The sequence below is a fragment of the Atta cephalotes genome (genome assembly GCF_000143395.1).
Source record: "Atta cephalotes unplaced genomic scaffold scaffold00055, whole genome shotgun sequence".
NCBI lineage: Eukaryota > Metazoa > Arthropoda > Insecta > Hymenoptera > Formicidae > Atta > Atta cephalotes.
Window position 1 is genome coordinate 384,566 of NW_012130119.1, and position 20,725 is coordinate 405,290.

General features: G+C 29.4%; 3 protein-coding genes across 3 annotated transcripts; 1 reads left to right on the plus strand and 2 right to left on the minus strand.

Annotated features, from left to right (window-relative positions):
- Positions 1 to 959: 959 nt before the first annotated feature.
- Positions 960 to 5,789, minus strand: LOC105623272 (ADAM 17-like protease). The gene is made up of 14 exons (XM_012204671.1): positions 5,732 to 5,789; positions 5,142 to 5,280; positions 4,888 to 4,988; positions 4,709 to 4,830; positions 4,301 to 4,451; positions 4,007 to 4,197; positions 3,749 to 3,943; positions 3,446 to 3,584; positions 3,166 to 3,320; positions 2,715 to 2,795; positions 2,352 to 2,560; positions 1,999 to 2,237; positions 1,348 to 1,463; positions 960 to 1,271 (listed from the first exon to the last, which is right to left on the minus strand). Exons 1-14 carry the CDS (start codon positions 5,787 to 5,789, stop codon positions 960 to 962), a joined length of 2,208 nt encoding a protein of 735 aa, XP_012060061.1.
- A 2,172-nt stretch (positions 5,790 to 7,961) lies between these two features.
- Positions 7,962 to 11,575, plus strand: LOC105623273 (N-acetyltransferase ESCO1). Its single transcript, XM_012204672.1, has 5 exons — positions 7,962 to 9,745; positions 10,016 to 10,241; positions 10,326 to 10,499; positions 10,635 to 10,840; positions 10,933 to 11,575. Exons 1-5 carry the CDS (start codon positions 7,971 to 7,973, stop codon positions 11,054 to 11,056), a joined length of 2,505 nt encoding a protein of 834 aa, XP_012060062.1. The 5' UTR covers positions 7,962 to 7,970; the 3' UTR covers positions 11,057 to 11,575.
- Positions 11,576 to 12,023: 448 nt separating this feature from the next.
- On the minus strand, positions 12,024 to 15,624 carry LOC105623274 (probable ATP-dependent RNA helicase DDX43). The gene is made up of 10 exons (XM_012204673.1): positions 15,304 to 15,624; positions 14,935 to 15,195; positions 14,649 to 14,867; positions 14,443 to 14,569; positions 13,578 to 13,743; positions 13,262 to 13,504; positions 12,823 to 12,973; positions 12,469 to 12,707; positions 12,224 to 12,386; positions 12,024 to 12,143 (listed from the first exon to the last, which is right to left on the minus strand). The coding sequence occupies exons 1-10, from the start codon at positions 15,622 to 15,624 to the stop codon at positions 12,024 to 12,026; spliced, it is 2,010 nt and encodes a 669-aa protein (XP_012060063.1).
- Positions 15,625 to 20,725: the final 5,101 nt, after the last annotated feature.

The following is a 20,725-nucleotide window of genomic DNA, read 5'->3' on the forward strand; positions in this document are numbered from 1 at the left end:
AATGATAAAGATATTAATATGAATTTTACTTTAATTTACATAATTATTAGAAAACATGTGTATTTCAAAGAATGCATTTCCAAAAATCCATACAAGATAGTAGGAAAATTATGATGGGAATTTGATGGGAAATTATGATGGGAATTGAAGGGGAAAAATAATTTTTCCCCTTTAGACATTTTTTTCAGTATTCTAAATATTAGAATTATTTTTTTTTAATGTTATTGTATTAACATGATTTATAGTTTTCATATATACTTACAATTAAACATAAAATATTAAAATAATCATACAATATTTGGAATTATAAAGCAATCTTTTCACTCTTGATCTTTGCTGATTTAAATACTGAATAGAATAGAATTTATTACACTTCAGTGTATGTACAGCCAAGAAGGGGCTGATTTAAATACTGTAATATATTAATGTAACATGGCAGTCGTATTCTAATAATTAAGTAACAAATGCCAATCTTAGAGAAAGATAAGTAATACTTTAAAAAGAGCGAGAAATTTATACCCGTTTCAACCAATGCAAATTAATTTTAATCTTAGTTTCACTCTTAGTTTCATTCTTAGTTTCACTCTTCATCTTTTTCTAATTCTTAAAACTAGAAAAAAAATGAAGAATAAGTTGAATCAAGATTAAAGTTAATTTACTTTGGTGGAATAAATGGTTGATATACGTAGTATCAAAAAATGATAGTAGTAAAAAATTTTATATATCTAATTCTTAAATACGAACTATTAATTTCTTTGGACTATAGGAATGTTTCGCTCATTCGTTCAACTATAAAATTCGTTCAAAATCTTACAGAAATTATGTGGAAACTACATATGCATATGTATAACATAGAAAATAAAGATATTTACAATATTTTATCATTTTAAACAGATATATATCATAAATATATATCATCTGATATAGTTTGACTAGATATCGAAATATGTAATGCAAATTCATGATTGATGCATGACATGCTGTACCCTTTGTTGACGCTGACCGCCAACATATATCACTTGTCTCGGTTCGTCCGGATGAATGAGCTCGTCCGTGTGTTTCCACTGCCATTTTTTTTCGCTCTCTTTCACGCGTCTATGATCGATATAACTGATGACGCAACTCGCCGGTATCCATATAACGGCAGTGATGATTATCACAGCACCCACTATATTATCTTTCAGAAAGCGCATAACTTTGTTGATGTTTATATCCTCAATGATGTCCCAGAATCGCTCCACTACGTCTTGAATTGTTTTCTCACAAACACCCTAAAAAGATATATGTTATAATATATTAGACAACAGAAATTACTTTTATCAAATTAATTACTATGATATATCTTACCTTGTTGCAAAAACCTTGAATGCACGGTGTCCCATCGGGTAAAATGTCTTGCTGGTCTATTGGGAAGCATGTCTCGTTCAAATTCATTCTACAGCATCTCTTACACGCATCAGCAACTATTAATAATTATATAATAGTTTATATAATAATTATATCTTTCAGTACAAAATTAATTGTATAATGTAAGATTTCAATTCTAAAAACATTTATACTCGTATTCATAGTCAGGCTTTATATTTAAGGCTTCCTTAAATTTAATAAAATCTTTAGATACTCTACGAATTATTTCATTGGCTGCTGAGCATCTAAAGATAAATTTAAAAAAGCCTTAAGTACAAGGTCTGTGAATACGGGCATTAGTCTTTTGACTTTTTCTCAGTAATCATAAAGATATTTTTATAGAATAATAATATACAATTAATTTTGAAAACCAGAATAAAGTACAATACAAGATTAAAAATTTTTAAAATAGCAATTGGTTTTTCATTAATTGCACAATTAATAAGCATTTTCGCAAATCAACAGCAAAATTGTAGAAATGAATTATAAAAGAATTGCTTCTCTTTCTGATATGAAAAAATGATAAATTAACATAATGAAATATTTCTACTTATATTTGTACGTATTCAGTATTTAAAATAAAATACGTACTAGTGTCGCACATGCAGCTTTGTAAATTTTGAGTTTCGCAGTATGGTACGCATTTGCCTAGACGACATTGACCACGTTCGAGACAATCAGTGCCGTCTTTCATGGGCGGAGATCTCGGGCATTCGCTAGACGCACCAGTGCAGCGCGATTCCTGTTCACAAGTAGCATATTGCGCATCGCGGCATTTTACGCCCGCAGGCATATACGCGCAACCCTGACAGCAAGGAGAATTTTTATCACTGTTGGAAGAAATAAAACGAGTGCCATTAAATAATGTTGAATATATAGCCTAAGGATTTTTGTAAAAAATGGAAGAAAAAATAGATACGTAGATATGATTCTAGATGGCTTACCTGCAAACTGCTCCTTGATTACTACGAAGTTTACAGTTTTTATCGCAACATGAGTCATTGTCTTCTGTTCCCAAGAGACCTGCGTCGCATTCCTCGTCGCCCTCGACTCTCAAATTACCGCAGAATGATTCTTCCGGCTCTGAGAAACAGCGTCCAGATTTAGCTTGCAAGACCTTTCTGATGGATCGCAAGCTACATGGAGAAAATCTCTAGGAAAAAAAACGTAAATCTATAAAAAAAAGAGCAAAAAATAAATTCAAATATAAACACATAGTAAGATAAAATATTGATTCCTTATTTAAAAAATAATTAAAATAATGATTCATGATAGAAATTACAATACGAATCAAGCATATACTCCACCTTGTTATTTACATCATAGCCACTAACACTGTAAGTGTACATTAAGTAAGATCCACCTTGACTTGCACTTGGACTGCATTCCTATACACAATAATATCATTAAAACTAATTCTAGCTTTGAGAATTATGAAAAAAGAAAAGTTTGTGAAATAAAGATATTGATATAAAAACACATTTTAAAAAACTTAATATATATATAAAATATATATATATATATATATAATATATATATATATAATATATATATATATATATATAATAATATATATATATAAAACTTAATATATATATAAGATTTTGTGTTTTTAACAAAAACTTCCTTTGCGATTCATGATTTTTTTTTCTTTACTATTTGAAATCTTAGGTTTATTATATGAATTATTTAATAATTTCATCTCTCAAATATCAGAAATAACTTGCAATATATAGATATTTGAACTATATAACTTACTGAGATATCTGGATCATGTTCGGAACCCCAGTTATGACCGAATTCATGTGCTGTAACTAAATCGGCTTCTCTTGTAATCACTCTCTGTCCATAATGATTTCTGCTGGAGCTCAGTCCCGAATTCAGATATAATGTATATCCGTTTTTGAAATATTCTATAGAATATCAATTTTTTATTCAATTATGAGATCCAATATCACATGAACATCACTACATATTTTATATTTTATATAATGTTAGAGTGACGTAACACAAAGAATACAAAATGTTTTTAATATACCTGGTGTGCAGATACCGCCCACCGAATTTCTACGAGGAGACCCTACATAGGCTAATCCGAGGATACCACCTTCGAATTTGAGATCAGTAAACAAGTGAGCCAAGCAGAAATCTTTATGGCTATATTCTCGACTGAACACCTGTATTAATACAATAATATCATGAGAAATGACAATTAATTTCAATGTTGTTAAATGAACAATGTTAATTACAACAATGTTATAATTAAATTATATTAAAAAATTGATTGATAATTAAAGCAATTAATTTAAAAAATACTATTCTTCAAGCTACATGTAATAACCTCGAGCAATGTACGAACGTCCCATTTCTCGCGAACCATATTGTAATGTGTTTCACCACCTCTCACTCGTGTCGGCTCACTGTGAACGACGATCTTTTTAATAACAAAACCCATTCCTTTGAAACCATCTTCCTCTTGATGCTCTTGCCATAAAGTGTCATTGTAAATCTTATGTACTCTATCAATCAAACTTATCTATGGAATAAGTTAATAATGATTATAAATAAATAGATTATAATTGCATACCGTTACGCTTACCAGATAATTAATTGTAGTTTTTGTACTGCTGGCACCCATTTCTTGGTAAAACCGATAATCGGCGACTAGTAGCAATGGGCATCTTGTTTTTGTCGGTGTATATTCGTAAGTCTCTGTTTGCCTTTTTACTCTGTTACTGATATTATCGGTTTCTGTATCATCCTCCTCAGAATTGTCATTTAAAGTATAATCTGTGATTAAAAATAATATCACAATGTTGGGAATAATAGAAAGGGCAAAATATGTTATTTTATAAAAAATTGTATATTATCTAATTTATAAATAGAGTCATACTTATATCTTCTTTAACGTAACCGCAGGTCTTTGGAGTTCCATGTGTATGACCTTCTCCATCTTGATAATGCTCCCAACTGAGTTTGACATCGGAAGATTTATAAATAATCATCGTTTGATTATCTAAATGAGAAAGATGCCTCCAGGATGGCTAAACATAAATTCACTTCTTGATTATAAATAACAAACAATCTGTTCAGATAATCAAGTGATAAGAATATGATAGTAAATTATGTAATTCAAAAATTATGTAATTTATAATTATCTAGTAAAATGCAATTGTCTCAAACTTTTTAAAATTAATTTTTTTAAGCTTTAATTAATTCATTCCTTCTCATTGTTTACTCGGATAATTTACAATCATATCATAAATTTTTAGCTATTATTTGGCTTGGCAGGTATACTCACTTCAATATGAAAGGTTTCATCCAAGATTGTTATACTACCTGTCATGATACCATCATCAATATGCATCTGAGCATGAGACTCAATTTCTCCAAACACTCGGCCATGATAAAAATTATCATGATCTACGAAATAATACTATGAAATATGCTTATTTGTTGCTTTACTAAATTATATCATACCTAAATGTATAGTTTTCTCCTTTCCATCAGCATTGACCTCATATGCCTTGAAGTTGGAATGTATAACTTCTCTTCTAGGTGTTAAAATTAATCGAAAATGGCTGTAGTTGAAAGAGATTAAAAGAACGTCAATAAAATGAAGAGAACATCTCTTATAATATATAATAATATATAATATATAATATATAATATATAATATAATATATAATATATAATATATAATATATAATATATTAAATAATTAAATATCTTACCGCCCATGTGAATAAAATTCTAATTCACTTATTTTGTTATATGGATGATAACTATGGTGAATACCTCGTTTTAAAATCCTATGTTGAAAGTGAGTACTATGAATTGTTTCATAATATTTCAAGCTTTTGTGAAGTCCACCTATTAATAATGTTTTAATAATATTAGATAAAAGAACAACTGATATAATTACACAAATCAATTTGGAATAATAACAAAGTCAATTTTCTCAATAAAGTCACAATTTCGTAAAATTATTTTAGTAAGATATTAAAACAGATTATTTTTTAATCATTAAATAAGTAAACATTAAATATCTTATCAAGATTAATTTAAAAAATTTGTTAAATTTTTTAATATAATTACAGAAGAAAATAAGATTTTGAAGAAAAACTAAAGTATTTAGTTCTGCCTATTTAAACTGAAAGTATCCTTTTCAATGGAGATAGAAAAGATATTTTGATATACATTGCATATACATTTTTTCCTCAATTTTAAATGAGGGATTTCAATTTTTTCGTGTTGATCGCAAATCAACTTGTGGGATGCTAGTTTAAAAAATGACAATATAATTGGGATAAGTTTAACTTACAAATACTTTGAAGAGTAAGAAAAGCGCAGTAGATAAATAAAACATTTCGTTTTTCCATTGTCAGTGGAAGGAATTAACAATGGAATGTAAATAGAAAAGCACAACTTTCCCTTGTTTTTTTTTCAATGTTTACAATCTTATTAACAATAATCCACGACGTCGTGTCACAATTTTGTGAGCACTTTGGACACAATTTACAATTTATGGCATAATAACGTGGATGAGAAGCGCAAAATTGTATTATGACAAATCATCAAAGTATCGTTTCTTTATTTATATTTGTCATGATGACAACGGATGACAATCAACACGGAACATAGGTTATGTTCCGACAGTCATAACTCCGATTTTCCACCATGACTCCGATCTTCGATAGAAAGTCGAGTGAGAGAACAAAACGATCCTCATTCGAGTTTTTCGATTTCCAAAACCACCGTTGAAATACTTAAGTTCTTAAATTTGAATAATTGAGTAAGAAATTAATAATATAATATTAATTTTATGATTTATTAGTTTTATAGACATGCATATACGTATAAAACTCAATAATATTCGATTTTTATTTAAAAGTGTGATTTTAATAATATTGTCCGAGTTTGAGTATCAATTAATATTTAAATAATACACATTATTAAATTCATGATTTTTATTATATAAATGCTTTATAAATAAATATGTAAATAAATAAGTAAATATGTTTATAAATAAGTATACTTATAATGTATAATATATATTATATATTGCCGCAAAATTATAATTTTTTTTCTACAGTTATCATTTCTATTGATAATCAAACTCGGACATTAAAATCGCAGCTTTCAATAAAAATCGAGTTATTGAGTTATTTTAAATATATATACATATCTACGAAACATCAGGATACTAATAAATCATAAAAAAATTAGTATTATATTATTAGTTTCTTACTCTTAATTATTTAAATTTTTACAATCACACGGACTTTTATTTTAAATTTTTCACGAAAAAAAGCTAGGATGACCGATCTCAGGTTTATCATTGTCACGACTGTCCATACAAAAGTTTAGCGCGAAAATCGAAACGCATGCGCAAACAATGCACTGCGCAGCTCAGCTCGGCGCAACCGTTGATGCAAAAGTTTTATCAGAAATGATCAGAAATAGAGATATTCGTGCGTTGCATCACATTACATTCAATTTTCTTGGCTGTTTCCCGCGCATTTGTTGACGCATCCTGGACGTAAAAAACTTATGTAAAAAATACTGATTTCGAATATTTTTGAAAAATATTAGTGCACATCATTCGCACGCTGAAAGTTGTGTTGTTATCAGTAATCGAAAATCTTCGATGTGCTCAGTAAAATTGCTTTGCCGAATTCACCGGTTTATTTAGGTTAGTTTGTACGAAAAATACTTTTTCCAATTTCTTCTTAAATATTTATGCGACTAACTGTCATAACAAATTCGGTCATTTGCAATAAGTATTTTAATTAAATTAAATTTATATTAAAAACGAAGTTTACATTAAGATCTGCTATACATGAAATTAGCAAAGATATATATAAAAGCATATTAATGTTTTAAACAATTAAATACTCAATAATGATATCAATACATTATTCAAAGGAATGTATATATTATTTTATTGTTAAAATTGATTGTGCTATTGCATTTACTTTTTATAAAGCTACTACCTTTTTAAATCTTAGTACATAAGGTTAAGTTATTTGTATTCTATGTATTTCTTTTCTTTGAAATACTGAGAAGACATAACATTTATCTACAATTTCTTCAACACACAATCTTAAAAATATTTTCTAAACACTTTAAAACACTTGTGAAAATTATTTAATAATTTTTGTGAAGGTGATGAAAATTAATGACCCATTATGTGTAAAAGATAGTGTTCCTATATATATTATCCTATAATAATTATAGAAACATACTAATAAAAGACTGGAAAATCATTGTATTAAGGATTAAATGTACTAATTCAATGTAATGCAAATGACTGAATTTATCAATGTTTATTCATCTTATGCCTAGAAATTTAATAAATACATGTCATAAAATTTTAAAGAATTCTTTTTAATTTTTCCACCTATATATTTCCATCTATATATTTTCAGCTTACCAATAATTGTAATTTTAATCTTTTTGCTATCAGAGTCAATTTAATTTAGATTTACTTGAGAAATCTTAATGTTATTCTATTCTTAAAATATTTATTTCAGATTGAAACTTTAGAGAGTTATTAGACAATGGATAGTAGTCCAGGAAAGTTACCTTGTACTCCGCGGCGAGCACAGAAATGTCTCTTTGCACCGTTCAGTGATAAGTCTGCTAAAAAGAGCATTTCTAAAGATTCAGAGCACATCAGAGATGACAAGTTCTCGGAAGATGAATCAGATTTGGGACCCATGTCACCTTTGGCTCTCACTGATCGAAGTCCAAGTATCAGCGATCAGAGTTCCTCTGGCAGAGAATTTGTGTCTCCACTCGCGACACCTGAAAAGTCAATCGTCTTCAATACGTCTCTGTCCTGGGATCGTTTAAGATTCAACATGGAGGAACGCATGTCACCCTTTAGATCACTCAAAAAGGTCACCAGAGAGGCTAGAAATTCACCAAGATGTAAAATGTTCTCTGCTAACCGTTTTCAGAGATCGTTGCCATCCAGTCCAAAGGAACTGATGGATCAGTTGACACCACAACGCTCGAAGACAAACATGGAACAGTTGAACGGAATAGTACCAGAGACACCCCAACGAAGCTTTGCAACAGAGATACAGAATCAAAGTATCACAGAAACACCTCGAAAAGGCAGAACTCCCGAGAACAAGCAAACAACACCGTTGAGTTCTGTAAGCAAAACAGTTCCGTTGCCAAAGCTACACAGACGAAAGTCTTTCAGCACGATTGAAATGAGCATGGGTTTCTCGCCTGAACAAAAAGAGAACACATTAAAGAGGCGTGCGCGCGAGCAGTCGGGGGCGAAACCAACGAAACTGTTTAAGGGAGACGACGACTTCGTGCCTAGAGCGAGAGCATCATTGTTTCAGGAGAGGAAACACGAATATAGTAGCCTAAAGGATTTCTCATTAAGTACGAAAACATTTTACAGTGGCAACGTGAAGTCCGAGCGGCCTTTCAGCAATTACAAGAGCAGCGACATTAAAAGGAGACGAAGTTTACCTTCACAAAACAGCAGTAGACGTTCATTGACAAAGAAGCGGAAATTTGGTAAGATAAACATTGGTGTGAGCCATGGGATCAAAAAGCCAAAGCCTAAGGTGAATACAGAGACATTGAAGAATGAGGGACAGCATATTGTGCAGAGTCTCACAGCTTCAAACAAGAGTCAATCTATGGAAGAAACTCAATCAATGGAGGTAAACATGATTGCGGAAAGGGCCCCGCCAACGATCGATGAGAGTAAGCGATTTTTTAAAACCAACAGGACGATCAGATCAAATCAGGCAGCTACGGTAACGATGAATGATAAGATTAAGTTGAAGGTCGCGGATGGTAAAATTGAATTGAAAGAGAATCAGAAACGCGTTTCATTCACGAATGCACATAAGCAAAAACTGAAAACCGTGAACGTCTCTCTGGATGCCACCGATCTAACCGTTGACGAACCGGAAGTTGAAGCTACATTGCATCAAGAAAAAGTTAATGATCTCCTGAGAATTCTAGAGGATGATTGGGCGAACGATGAGTATGATACGATGACATCATTGACCCATATAGCGAACGCGTTTTCTCCATTACAATCGACGACGATGTTGTCGAAAGACACAATTATGTCTCCAGCTACCGAGCTTAGCAACATGACTTCGACGATGAACATTACAGACGCTGCTCCTTTGAATAACTTTGGAAATCTTTCACTTGAGAACGCTAATAATAGTCATAATAATAATAATAATAATAATAATGAAAAGGGAACCGAAAAAGAAATCGAAGAGGATTCCGAAAAAAGATATTTTCCATTATTTACCAAAGGATATTCTGTACCTGATAATATTTTTGAGTACGTTCGTGAATTATAAATCTCGAGTTTTACATTTAAGATTTTGACTTGCACAAAATTATATCTTTTTGCTCTTCTATCATATTAATTTTATATATTATTCTGTTATCATATATTAATTTCTTAATATTTTAATCTCAATCATTTATATAATTTATATTTTTTTAGTACACGATTGTCTTTTTGAAAAAATATTTTAAGTTGTGCAAAAATAATTTCAAAAATTCTTTAAATCTGTTTTAACAAGATACATTTTAATTTCTGTTTTAGAGAGACAAGTAATGTCAAGACTACAAAAACAACAAAAAGAAATATGCAATGGCAGATATCCGCGAAAGGTGGTGGTGCAGAAGATCAGTATCAGCTAGATGCTGGTCAAAAACGTTTCGGCGCCACTCAGTGTCCAGAATGTAATGTTGTATACCAAGTGGGCGATGCTGAGGATGAAAACGCTCACTTGAATTATCACAATAGTGTACGAACTTTAAAATTCCATGTACGTTACATTTGTGCCTGTAAAGTGAATACTATATTTCACTATAGATACTATATTTAAATATTTTTGTTACATACATTTCAGGGTTGGAAGAACGAACGTGTTATATTGGAAGATCCTTTTACCTCCAGCAGAATAATCTTGATCGAGCCACATGACCCCAAGCAACATTGGAAGAAAGTGTTGGAAATTTTGATCGTTGTAGATAGAGATTTAGGACTGGCAGACATGAATATTTCGGATTATCAGAACAAAAATGCAAGTATATGCTATCTTATTCTCATTATTTTTACCGTACAAACATTTATGTTTTATAAAATTTTTCCACATTATTTTTCTGCATACCATCGAATTTAATATAGAAACAATTTGATAAAAATGCATTTTTTGCAGATTTTCTTGTATATACGCGAGAAAAACGTTCTCGGAGTATTGGTAGCAGAACACATCAAAACGGCGTTTCGTATGATTCCTGAACTAATTGAACTTAATTGTTGCACCGCAGAGAGTACACCTACGAAATGTGGTATAAACGTCGTCTGGACTGCGATGAGTCATCGCAAACGGGGTATAGCCACTAAACTCGTCGATACTTTGAGGTAAATTGCATTAAGACATATATGTCGAAGACATACATACTTTCTTCGAAGAAGTCTTGTCTTGTTCAAAATATCTCTCGTTTATGTTTCAGAGCCAAATTCTTCTATGGTTACGTGATGTCGTTGGACGACATAGCATTCTCAATACCGACTCCGAGTGGTAAAATCTTCGCTGAGAAATACACGAGAACGAAAAACTTCAAAGTTTACAACTGAATCTACTTAAATTCTAACAAAGTTCGTTCTTTCTAAATGGTTGCGTCTTTTGTTAGCGAAATAGCTACTTAATACATTATACATCTTATTTTATCATATTTTATCTTGATAGTTATGTATTTTTGTGAAACCTTTACTTAGATGTTGATACGAATGAAACAGAGGTTTCTTGAATTTTATGAATCAATTTGAATGAATTTGTTTTTTTTTTATTTAAAGTTACTGTATTTTACTATAATTTCAAATCTAACGCAATACTTTTTTTTATAATAAATTTGGTATATCAGAAGATATAAAATTGATTGAATAATACATACATAGAATTATTTTTAGGAAAAGTTAAGTTACAGTAAAATTATTATGTTCTCATAACACATTTTTAATGATGCCATCTTTGATAAAATATATATTCTTGCTACTCATTTGTGTATTTTTTATGTAACATATGAATAATATATTTATTTGTGTTATATATCTAAAATAATCTGTGTGGATAAAAAATAAATATGAATTGACTAATTGTAAGTAAAAAAATATTTTCATTAACCTCGAATATCGTAAACATAAACAATCTTTTAAATAAATATAAAATATGGTATATAGAGAGAGAATTTATATGAGAAACAAAAGATATGCTAATTATTAGCACATTTAATAATAATACTCTGTAGTACAAAATTATATTTCGCAATAACTAAAAAAGTAAATTTAAATGTCGCTGATTTACAAGCATTTTTTAAGTATTAATATTTCAATAAAACATTTGAGTTATAATAAATCTTGATCATGTATAGTTAATTCAACAAAAAATCAACAAAAAAATAAAGAAAAGGAATACTGTTTTGTTTTATGAAATTAGTCTTTTCGAAATTGTATGAACTAAAAAATCACAATGTGTATGTTAAATCTGTTACTGATTATACTAAACACAATGTAACCTAAGTCCTAGCATCATTAATTAATCATTTCACATCCTACGATAGCTGCGTCTACCTCTGTTGCTTCTTCCGTATGGATCTTCTTGTTCTTTTTTCTTTTTCCATGCATCATATCTTTCAGCCATTTTATATATTTCCTCAGGTACTTCCTAAAATAAAAAATACAAATTAGTGGACTCTGCTACACAAAATTGGTAAGAATTAAAATATTTCTTGTATATCTATTAACCTGATTAGCCTCTTCAAGAATATCAATGAGTGCTTTAGCATGGTGCCAATCTTGTCTTGTCATAAAAGTAATACTTTCACCTGTTCGACCTGCGCGTCCAGTACGACCGACTCGGTGAACGTATTCCTCTATATCCCGTGGGAAGTCATAATTCAGTACGTGTCTAAAATGAGGACAAAAATATATGAATATATCTTGAATATATCATATCTTGAATAATGTAATGTATTAGTATGTAAACTTACGTAATATCAATATCGATTCCTCGACTAGCTACGTCGGTCGCGAGAAGGATCTGAACAGCTCCAGTCTTCAGATCTTCTAATGCTTGTTCTCTATCTGATTGATCTCTATCACCGTGAATACTCTGACAATCGATATTCGTTAAAGCCAGATCACTAGAGATATCGTCCACTTTTGATTTCTTACCGAAAAATACTATGACCTTATCTTGAGGACCCATTTCTAGGAAGAACTGATGCATCTACAATACATTAACGATAATAATGAACTAATAATAATGAATATCTTCAAAATAATTTGTATAAAGCCAATTTAAATAAAGTCAATTTTGTATAAACATATGTGACATCATTAACCATATCTATTTTCTCATCTTCATTCTCAGCCATGTAAATCCTCTGTGTTACAGAATGAACAGCTGTTAAGTCAAGTGATCCAACAAATACTTGAATCGGATTTTTCATGTATGACTGAGCTAAGCGTCTTACACCTTGGGGCCATGTAGCGCTGAAAAGGATAAGTATTAGATAATATTTATTAATTATAATATAATAATGATATGAATTTTTAGATGAACTATATATTTTTAATTATTCTAAAGAGAGGTAATACAAATTACTTATTTAAAGAAGTAATATATATATCTAATAAATTTTACAAATAGGAAAAAATAAAGAAAATATATATTCTAAAAGGATAACAACAAACAAGGATTATGATTAAGTTTTTTCTTTTTTCCTTAAAGGAATCTCATTTTTAAAAGTAGTAAGTTTTTTAAAAATATGACTTATATACCTTGTCATAACAGTTTGTCTATTTGGTCGTACTCCTAGAAGAGTCTTACGAATTTGAGGTTCGAAACCCATATCCAACATACGATCTGCTTCATCAAGTATAAGATACGTCACAGCCGACACATCCAATACATTTGCTTGAACCAAATCATTTAATCTTCCGGGAGTTGCAATTACAATTTGCACACCTTTTGTCACAGTGTCTATTTGTGCTTTGCGATTTCCACCACCGTATACGCACACTCTTAAATAATTTACAATCAAAATATATTATGAAGTTAAAAGATATAAGTACATATTATTCGGAATAAACTTACGCTTTAATGCCATGGTAAGAGTATTTTCCTACTTCCTTTTCAATCTGCAATGCCAATTCTCTTGTTGGAGCCATAACAAGAACATTTGGCCCAGAACGTTCGTCACGTGGAGTTACTTGCCCATCGATATGAATCAAAGCAGGCAGTAAAAAGGCAAGAGTTTTTCCTGGAATCATAATTATTCTCTTACATACAAGCGCATATAATAAATCGCAAAAAAAAAACAATTGAGTCTAGGTTTCTCGAAATGTATATCTCTTCATAATATGCAAAACATATTTTTCTATTTCTTGTAAAGTATTATAAACCAAGTATTTATTATATATATATATATATATATATACAAATCAAATCAATTCATTCGAATATTTATATTGAAACAATTAATTGTTTTAATAAATATTCGAATGAATCGTATTGATTTTTAATTGTGGATGCACAATCTATACAATGTTTCAATATTTTTCAGGGATGTTACGAATTTGGGTGCTAATTGGGTTGAAGATGCTAAGCTTGGTCTTAATTACCAGATAGAGCTATTTTCAGCTCCTTATAAAATGCGAAAAATCGCGTATGTAAGCGCAGGTAGAATTAAACCTGGATCTACAGATCGCAACTCAATCGCACCGAGCGGCAAGCCACTCGATGTCTCGAACAATTCTAATTTAATTTAGGGAATTATTAGTGTTTTCAGATTGATTTGAAAGTCCGATTATCGGTGCGCAATCATATTTGAAATAAATTGATTTAATAAAGAATATATATATTATCGAAATATCTAATTTTGACCGTGATAGCATTCTCTATTGTATTTGATGTATTCATATCCTGATCGTTTCTTAAGTCTTAATAAAAATAATCAAACCTGTTCCAGTTTGCGCTATCCCAATGAGATCCTGACCACTCAGTAGAATAGGCCACGCCTGACATTGTATAGGACTTGGTTTTTCAAAATTTTGTTTTCGTATTTCTTTAAGGATATCTGGAAACGCCTGCAATATAAATGAAATAACATGTCAGTATTTGTGTTAAAACAATAAATAAATTTATAAATTCAAATTGCTTTATTACATGGAAAGCTTGTTCAAAAGTTTGCACAGGATTTGGTATTTTCACGTTTTCATCAGAACTTCCCGCGTTCTCAAAAACACGTCTAATTTCTATGTTATTATTAGTTTTCCTGAAATGTGTTATCACTGACTGTGGCATATTAGCAATGGCTGGATCTTCTTTGTAAAAATTTTTTATAATAGGAGGTAAAGCTGCCCATTTCTGCTTCTGACACTCCTCCTATAAAAACAATTGTTATGTATTCACTTATATTATAATTAATCTTTTATTGTCATGTAAAACATACATATTCTTCATTAGCTTTATTCCAATCAAAATTAGCCCAATCAATGTCTTCCTTTTCTTCAGGCTGAGATGTTGTTTTTTGCACAGATTCATTTTCGTGTGTATTACTTCTTTCAGTTATACTTCTTTTAGTTCCACTCCTTTCAGTTCCACCCCTTTCAGTTAATAACTCCTCTATTAAACTCTTAGCTCGTTGTTGCGCATTATCTGTACCAGTTAGTGTCACAGCACTCTGTCCATTTTCATTATATTGTTTGTCGATCTATGTAAAGATAAAGAAAATCAGTTATATATATTAAATATAGGATTGAATATAATGGATTAAATTTTACAATGCATTTTATTACATTGTTTTAGATATTTTATTTACATTAATTCTAGCACCACTATCTTCTTGTAGAGCTTTAATTTTGCTGCCACCTCTCCCAATGAGTCTTCCAATGTTATTGCTATCAATGTACATAACTAGTCCATTTGTAATATCTGACTTTTCATCACTCTTTCTATATGAATCATTATTGTAATTCTGTCTATTTGAGTCATTATTATCCCCAAATGATCTATTAGAGCGTCTATAAAATTGACTTTCTCGTTCCCTTCTATTTCCTCTCCTATGATCATAACCTCGATCATAACCTCGATCATATCTCCTTGATGATATTCTATTATCACTTTCCCAATTGTTATCCATTGTCAGAAATTCTTCTATTCAAAATTAATAATTAATTCTGAAATATATCCCATATGATTATGAAGTAAAGCTTGTCTTTTTCATATATATAAAAGTATTCAAAAAGTAGAAGCATAAATAGTATATTGTATTGTATTGATAAACTATAAATAAATTGTTTCAAACCTATTAAGATTTTCTTATTACAATCATACTAAATGCAATATTATGCTTAATGCAATATAAATAAATTTTTTTATATGCTATCATTTCTATTAGATAATAGAGATAAGAAATGAATTAAACATATAAACAATTCGATTTATAAGTATTTTACATTTATAATAATTGTTTTCAAGATTCATAGATCATCATTAAGCCTGTTCTTTTTGGCTGAACTTTTAATTAATTCATCTTTCTTCCTTTTCTCTTCAGGAGGAAAGAAAAAAAAAGATGAATTAAAGTTCAAAAGTTCAACTAAAAAGAATAGGCCTATTAATTCACAAATTAAAATGAATTTGATTCCCAACATTTATTCAATCCAAAAGTTTGTTTTTTATTTCTGCATTCTTTGAATTGATGCACAGGATATAATAAATTGAAATGAAATGTATATTTATTTATACCCATTTAAAGAATGTAGAAATATAAAACCTCATATTACAAAATGCATGACAATGAAAATTGATTTATTTCATACATACTATCAAGAAAAAGCGTTTTACGATTCAATATCGCTGCAGGGAGGAAATGGATGCCTTGATAAGTTCGATAAGCTTTAAAAACTTTTTGAACTTTTCTTAAATCGTCTACTATCAATGTTCCATGTAACTCACCACTTTGTGGTTAGATTTCTGATATGTGAATATCGTGTTACACCGTTACAGCATTTGCTGAGACAGCACTATACTAAGTTCACATGCTGTGACAAGAACAAACATACAAAAAAATTATTCACAAAGGAGAAAATAAATAAACAACTCCGAAAGACGATGAGACATGTTTTTCGTGTATGATGTCTAACTTACTCGTCTTATTCAATCAATTTGGATCAGTTCGATTGTCGCTGAACGGTCGAAAGGAAAATTGATGCTTCTTGAGGTTGCCGGCATCCATTTCAATACATGCCGCAGTGCGCTATGATCTCGAACGAGTTGAACGAAAACTATAGTATATCCGACCACTTGTAGATACACCATCAATTATCTTACATCAAACTACAACAAACCCACGTGATCGACGCTCATAATTTTTCCTGATAACGTTGGGGAGTCTGGGGATGACCTAAAAGTCTTGATTTAAAACGACCCACAATACTCAATTAACTCGCAGAATAAAATCTATATGAAAATAATTATATAATCATAAATAGACAGAAATGATGACAATCATTCGTTTTTTCTAACTGCTTACAATGAGTATGATATACTTATTGATATCTAATGTAACTAAAACGTAAATCATGTAAAGGATTATTCCAAATTAATATGTAATTTTTTAAATTACGTAATTTAAAAAGTATTCTTTTTTCTCACAGGATATATATTTTTTTCTTCTATTTCTATCAATTCTTTAAATTTTGACAACTATATAAATATAAAATCACATGATGGAAATTATTTTTAATATTATGTGATTTTTCAAATTGCATTATTAAAAAAAAACCACGTACTGATTTGTTACGTTATTTACGTTTTAATTACATGATTTCGTCATGTAACATGACATGTTTTTTTCAGTAGAGCAGTGTTTTTAAAAATAAATGAATACGGAATACAAAATATTTAACCTTTAAAAGTTAGATCGTGTTTGCTGCTGATTAATTGCCCAATTAGTATTGATCTGAACGTTCCATTCACGATAAATTAATTACGGTCGATTTTCTTCGGTTTAAAATCTTTGAATTTCTAATCTTTGCAGTATTTACGTGATATAAAGACATGGTCATGCGCATATTCACCCACTCCAATCAAAATTGTTAACAAGCATACATCAGTGTTACGCGGTAAATTTGAAAGTGTCATTTCAAACAAGTATATTGCATCTTTTTCCTGGCATATTGTCCGTTTTTCGAATATAGTTCGTGCATTCTTTCATTGCTCATTTTTTATTTGCAATGAAAGTACCTTATAGTATCCCAGCAATAAACGAGAATGGATTGAAATTTTTTTCTATCCGAATGCGTATTTATAATATAAATAGCGCTTTTTTTTGGATTTAATTGGATTCAATTGGATTCAATTAGATTCAATTGGATGCAATTGGATTGAAAAACTGCATTCTATTCAAAACAAAATTTTGAACAGTATTCACAATTGTATTTGTGTGCACAGAAAAAACTAATATTATTTTTAGATTGATATGCTCCATGCAATTCCTATAAATGAATAAAAATGCATTGAGGATTGAAGAGCATTCATTTTAACATTCGTGAATTAATATATTTCTGAATCCATTTCAATTCATTTCAATCCATTTTCGTTTTGGACAGAGGTCTACCACCTGACAAACATATCTTTATTTTTATATTGTTATTTATATCATGTTTGGAGATTTTCCTACTCTCTCGTTTTTAGAATAGCACATGCACTAAATAATATACTTTCTTAAACAATGCATTAGATAGAGAAAAAAACAATAATTATATTATATTAGGACTCTTGAATTTTAAACAATACAAAAAGATAAATATAGTAGGCTAAGAGAGTCAGCAATGATAAACAGCGCAATTATTTAGTGAACAATCAATAATCAGATATTGGATTGATGTCTTTTATTTTGAACGTTTCGATCTCTTTGCAGTTCTCCTCAGCAAGAATGATACAAGTATAATATTAGCTCACATGTCCATAATGGACATGTTAAGTCATTCGCAAATTGACAAAGATGCAACGTTGTTAATCTGACATTTTTAGAACAAATCTTATTAGAGTGATAGATGCGTAAACAATTTAAATGACTTAACATCATGGAACATGAAGCATTGTACTAAAGTTTTGTTAAACATATTAAAACTTAAAAAATAGAAATGTTAAAAATTAAATATAAAGATCATACATTTTTAGAACACATGTCCGTGTACGACGACGTGTCATTAAGATATGAAGATGATAGAAAAGAAACGTATAGCTCATTTTATCACATTGGGATCGATTGGTCGCGTTCAATAAATGTTTATTTTGGAACTGTTGGAAGTTTTTTCACCCCGACTAGATTATATTTTCGGATCTAACAGTATAATCTAATCAGCGCGAAGAAAACTTCCAACTGTTACAAAATATGAACATTTGCAAAATATAAACATTCTGCTGATGTAACCATTGAATTGGCCAATTAGCAAACCGTCGAGGAAATATGAAAGTTTATTAATGCAAAAAATAATTTTATTGAATAATTTATATACGTAAATGTAATTTTTACTATAATAAGTATATAAATCTGTAAATTAAATAATAACTATATGAAACATATATAAATTCTTTTGTTGTTAACTGGAATACATAACGGATTGATAAAAAAATTATAGTTGATGTCTATTTTTATCAATTTAAATTAATTTTATTGCGTTTCTAATTGCAGTTTCTAATTGCAATTTGGATCGATCCGAGATTAATTAATCAGGAAATGAATTCATCTAATCAAAATAAAGTATATGTTGTAATTAACCAACTTCGGATCGATTCAAATCTGACTACAGTCAGAAATGTTATTAATCTCGATTTAATTGATGTTTTATCCTTTTTTATTTATTAGAAAAGATAAAGAGTGAATTAAACTGAGATTAAAGTTAATTTACATTGATATAAATAGGCATTATTTATTACTGTTATCTTCTAATAGTTTCAACTGGAACATCTATTTTTGTGCAACATCTATTTTTATATAAATAGGTCTATGCTTTTCGTAAAAAAAGTGTGCATCTTCACTCGATCAAAGCTATGTCTTTGCAATCGATCTCGACGATATGGATCAATTAACGCCGATCGAGTTTACTCGCTCAATCCTTTCGCAGGTTGTGGGAAGATATACTTTTCATTTGATTAACTATTTCGCCACGTTCTGCGAAGTTTCGCGGTAAAACACATTCGTTAATATTCCCGTTGATACTGCGGCTTGAAGTTAGGCGCGCTTTAATTCTGCCTCTGATGTCTCCGTTCTAAATATTAATTAATTTTTTTATATATATTTTACTTACGTTCTCAGATATGTAATTCGGATATAATAATGTGACTTTTCCTTTCGCTAATTGTTTACAAATTTACTTCTGATTCTTTTGATTAACTGTATATACGATAGTTCAATTTTTGATCTCTGTAAATAGCGATTTACGATGATTATTGCGTAATGGAAAACTAAATCGTTGCTTTATTATAATTACAAAATATATAAAATTATAACCTTGAGAACTTTCATACATTTTGCTTGTCATCTTATTTTTATAATCTATTAATTATTATATTTGAATTCTTTGTTTTTGCCATTAAGCGTAAAAAAATCTGTTTAAATTTTAAATACATATTTAATACATTTGGATATTTTAATATGTTTTATAGTAATATGTTTGCAGTTTCTTTTTAAATGTATTTTACAAAAATTATACATATAAATTATACATATAAATAGAATTTTATTTTAAAAAATATTAAATGAAATGTTTATTATAAACACAAATTTGGGTCTTACTAATTAGTAATAAGTGAATATGTAAATATAATTATATCAGGTCTTAATAGACTGTGTGCCGATTCGATTTATCCATATATTGATTATTGCAATTAATATCATGTCTCAGTAGTCGAAATAGGAAGATTTGATTAAAAATAACTTTCTTCTTTTATTTTAAATTTTGATATAAGAATTATTGTCTTAAATGAGCTTAAAACGTAAAATTTATTGTACAATCAATAATTGATATACTTAGTATTAAAATTGTTTCTTGAAGCGGGTTTTTTATTTAGTCATATAATTAATTACAAAATATTTCTTATATATTTAAATATATTAGTAAGATATATTAATAATATTTATTAAAAAGTAACATTAAAATTCAGGAAAGAAAATTATATTCTGTTATTAATTTGTCTACATTTTTAATAATTACACACACACACACACACACACA

Bases quoted from the DNA above. Each gene is read 5' to 3' on its own strand.
- LOC105623272 (XM_012204671.1), bottom strand. From the start codon at position 5,789: ATGGAAAAACGAAATGTTTTATTTATCTACTGCGCTTTTCTTACTCTT. The intron at 4,989-5,141 runs GTAAGATATTTA...TTTCAACTACAG, and splicing joins GAATTTTATTCACATGGGCG to CCATTTTCGATTAATTTTAA. The intron at 3,321-3,445 runs GTATATTAAAAA...GATATTCTATAG, and splicing joins GGGCGGTATCTGCACACCAG to AATATTTCAAAAACGGATAT.
- LOC105623273 (XM_012204672.1), top strand. From the start codon at position 7,971: ATGGATAGTAGTCCAGGAAAGTTACCTTGTACTCCGCGGCGAGCACAG. The intron at 9,746-10,015 runs GTACGTTCGTGA...TTTCTGTTTTAG, and splicing joins GTACCTGATAATATTTTTGA to AGAGACAAGTAATGTCAAGA. The intron at 10,500-10,634 runs GCAAGTATATGC...CATTTTTTGCAG, and splicing joins CGGATTATCAGAACAAAAAT to ATTTTCTTGTATATACGCGA.
- LOC105623274 (XM_012204673.1), bottom strand. From the start codon at position 15,624: ATGGATAACAATTGGGAAAGTGATAATAGAATATCATCAAGGAGATAT. The intron at 14,570-14,648 runs GTAATAAAGCAA...TTTATATTGCAG, and splicing joins CTTTTGAACAAGCTTTCCAT to GCGTTTCCAGATATCCTTAA. The intron at 12,387-12,468 runs GTAAGTTTACAT...TCCTCATTTTAG, and splicing joins GGAATCGATATTGATATTAC to ACACGTACTGAATTATGACT.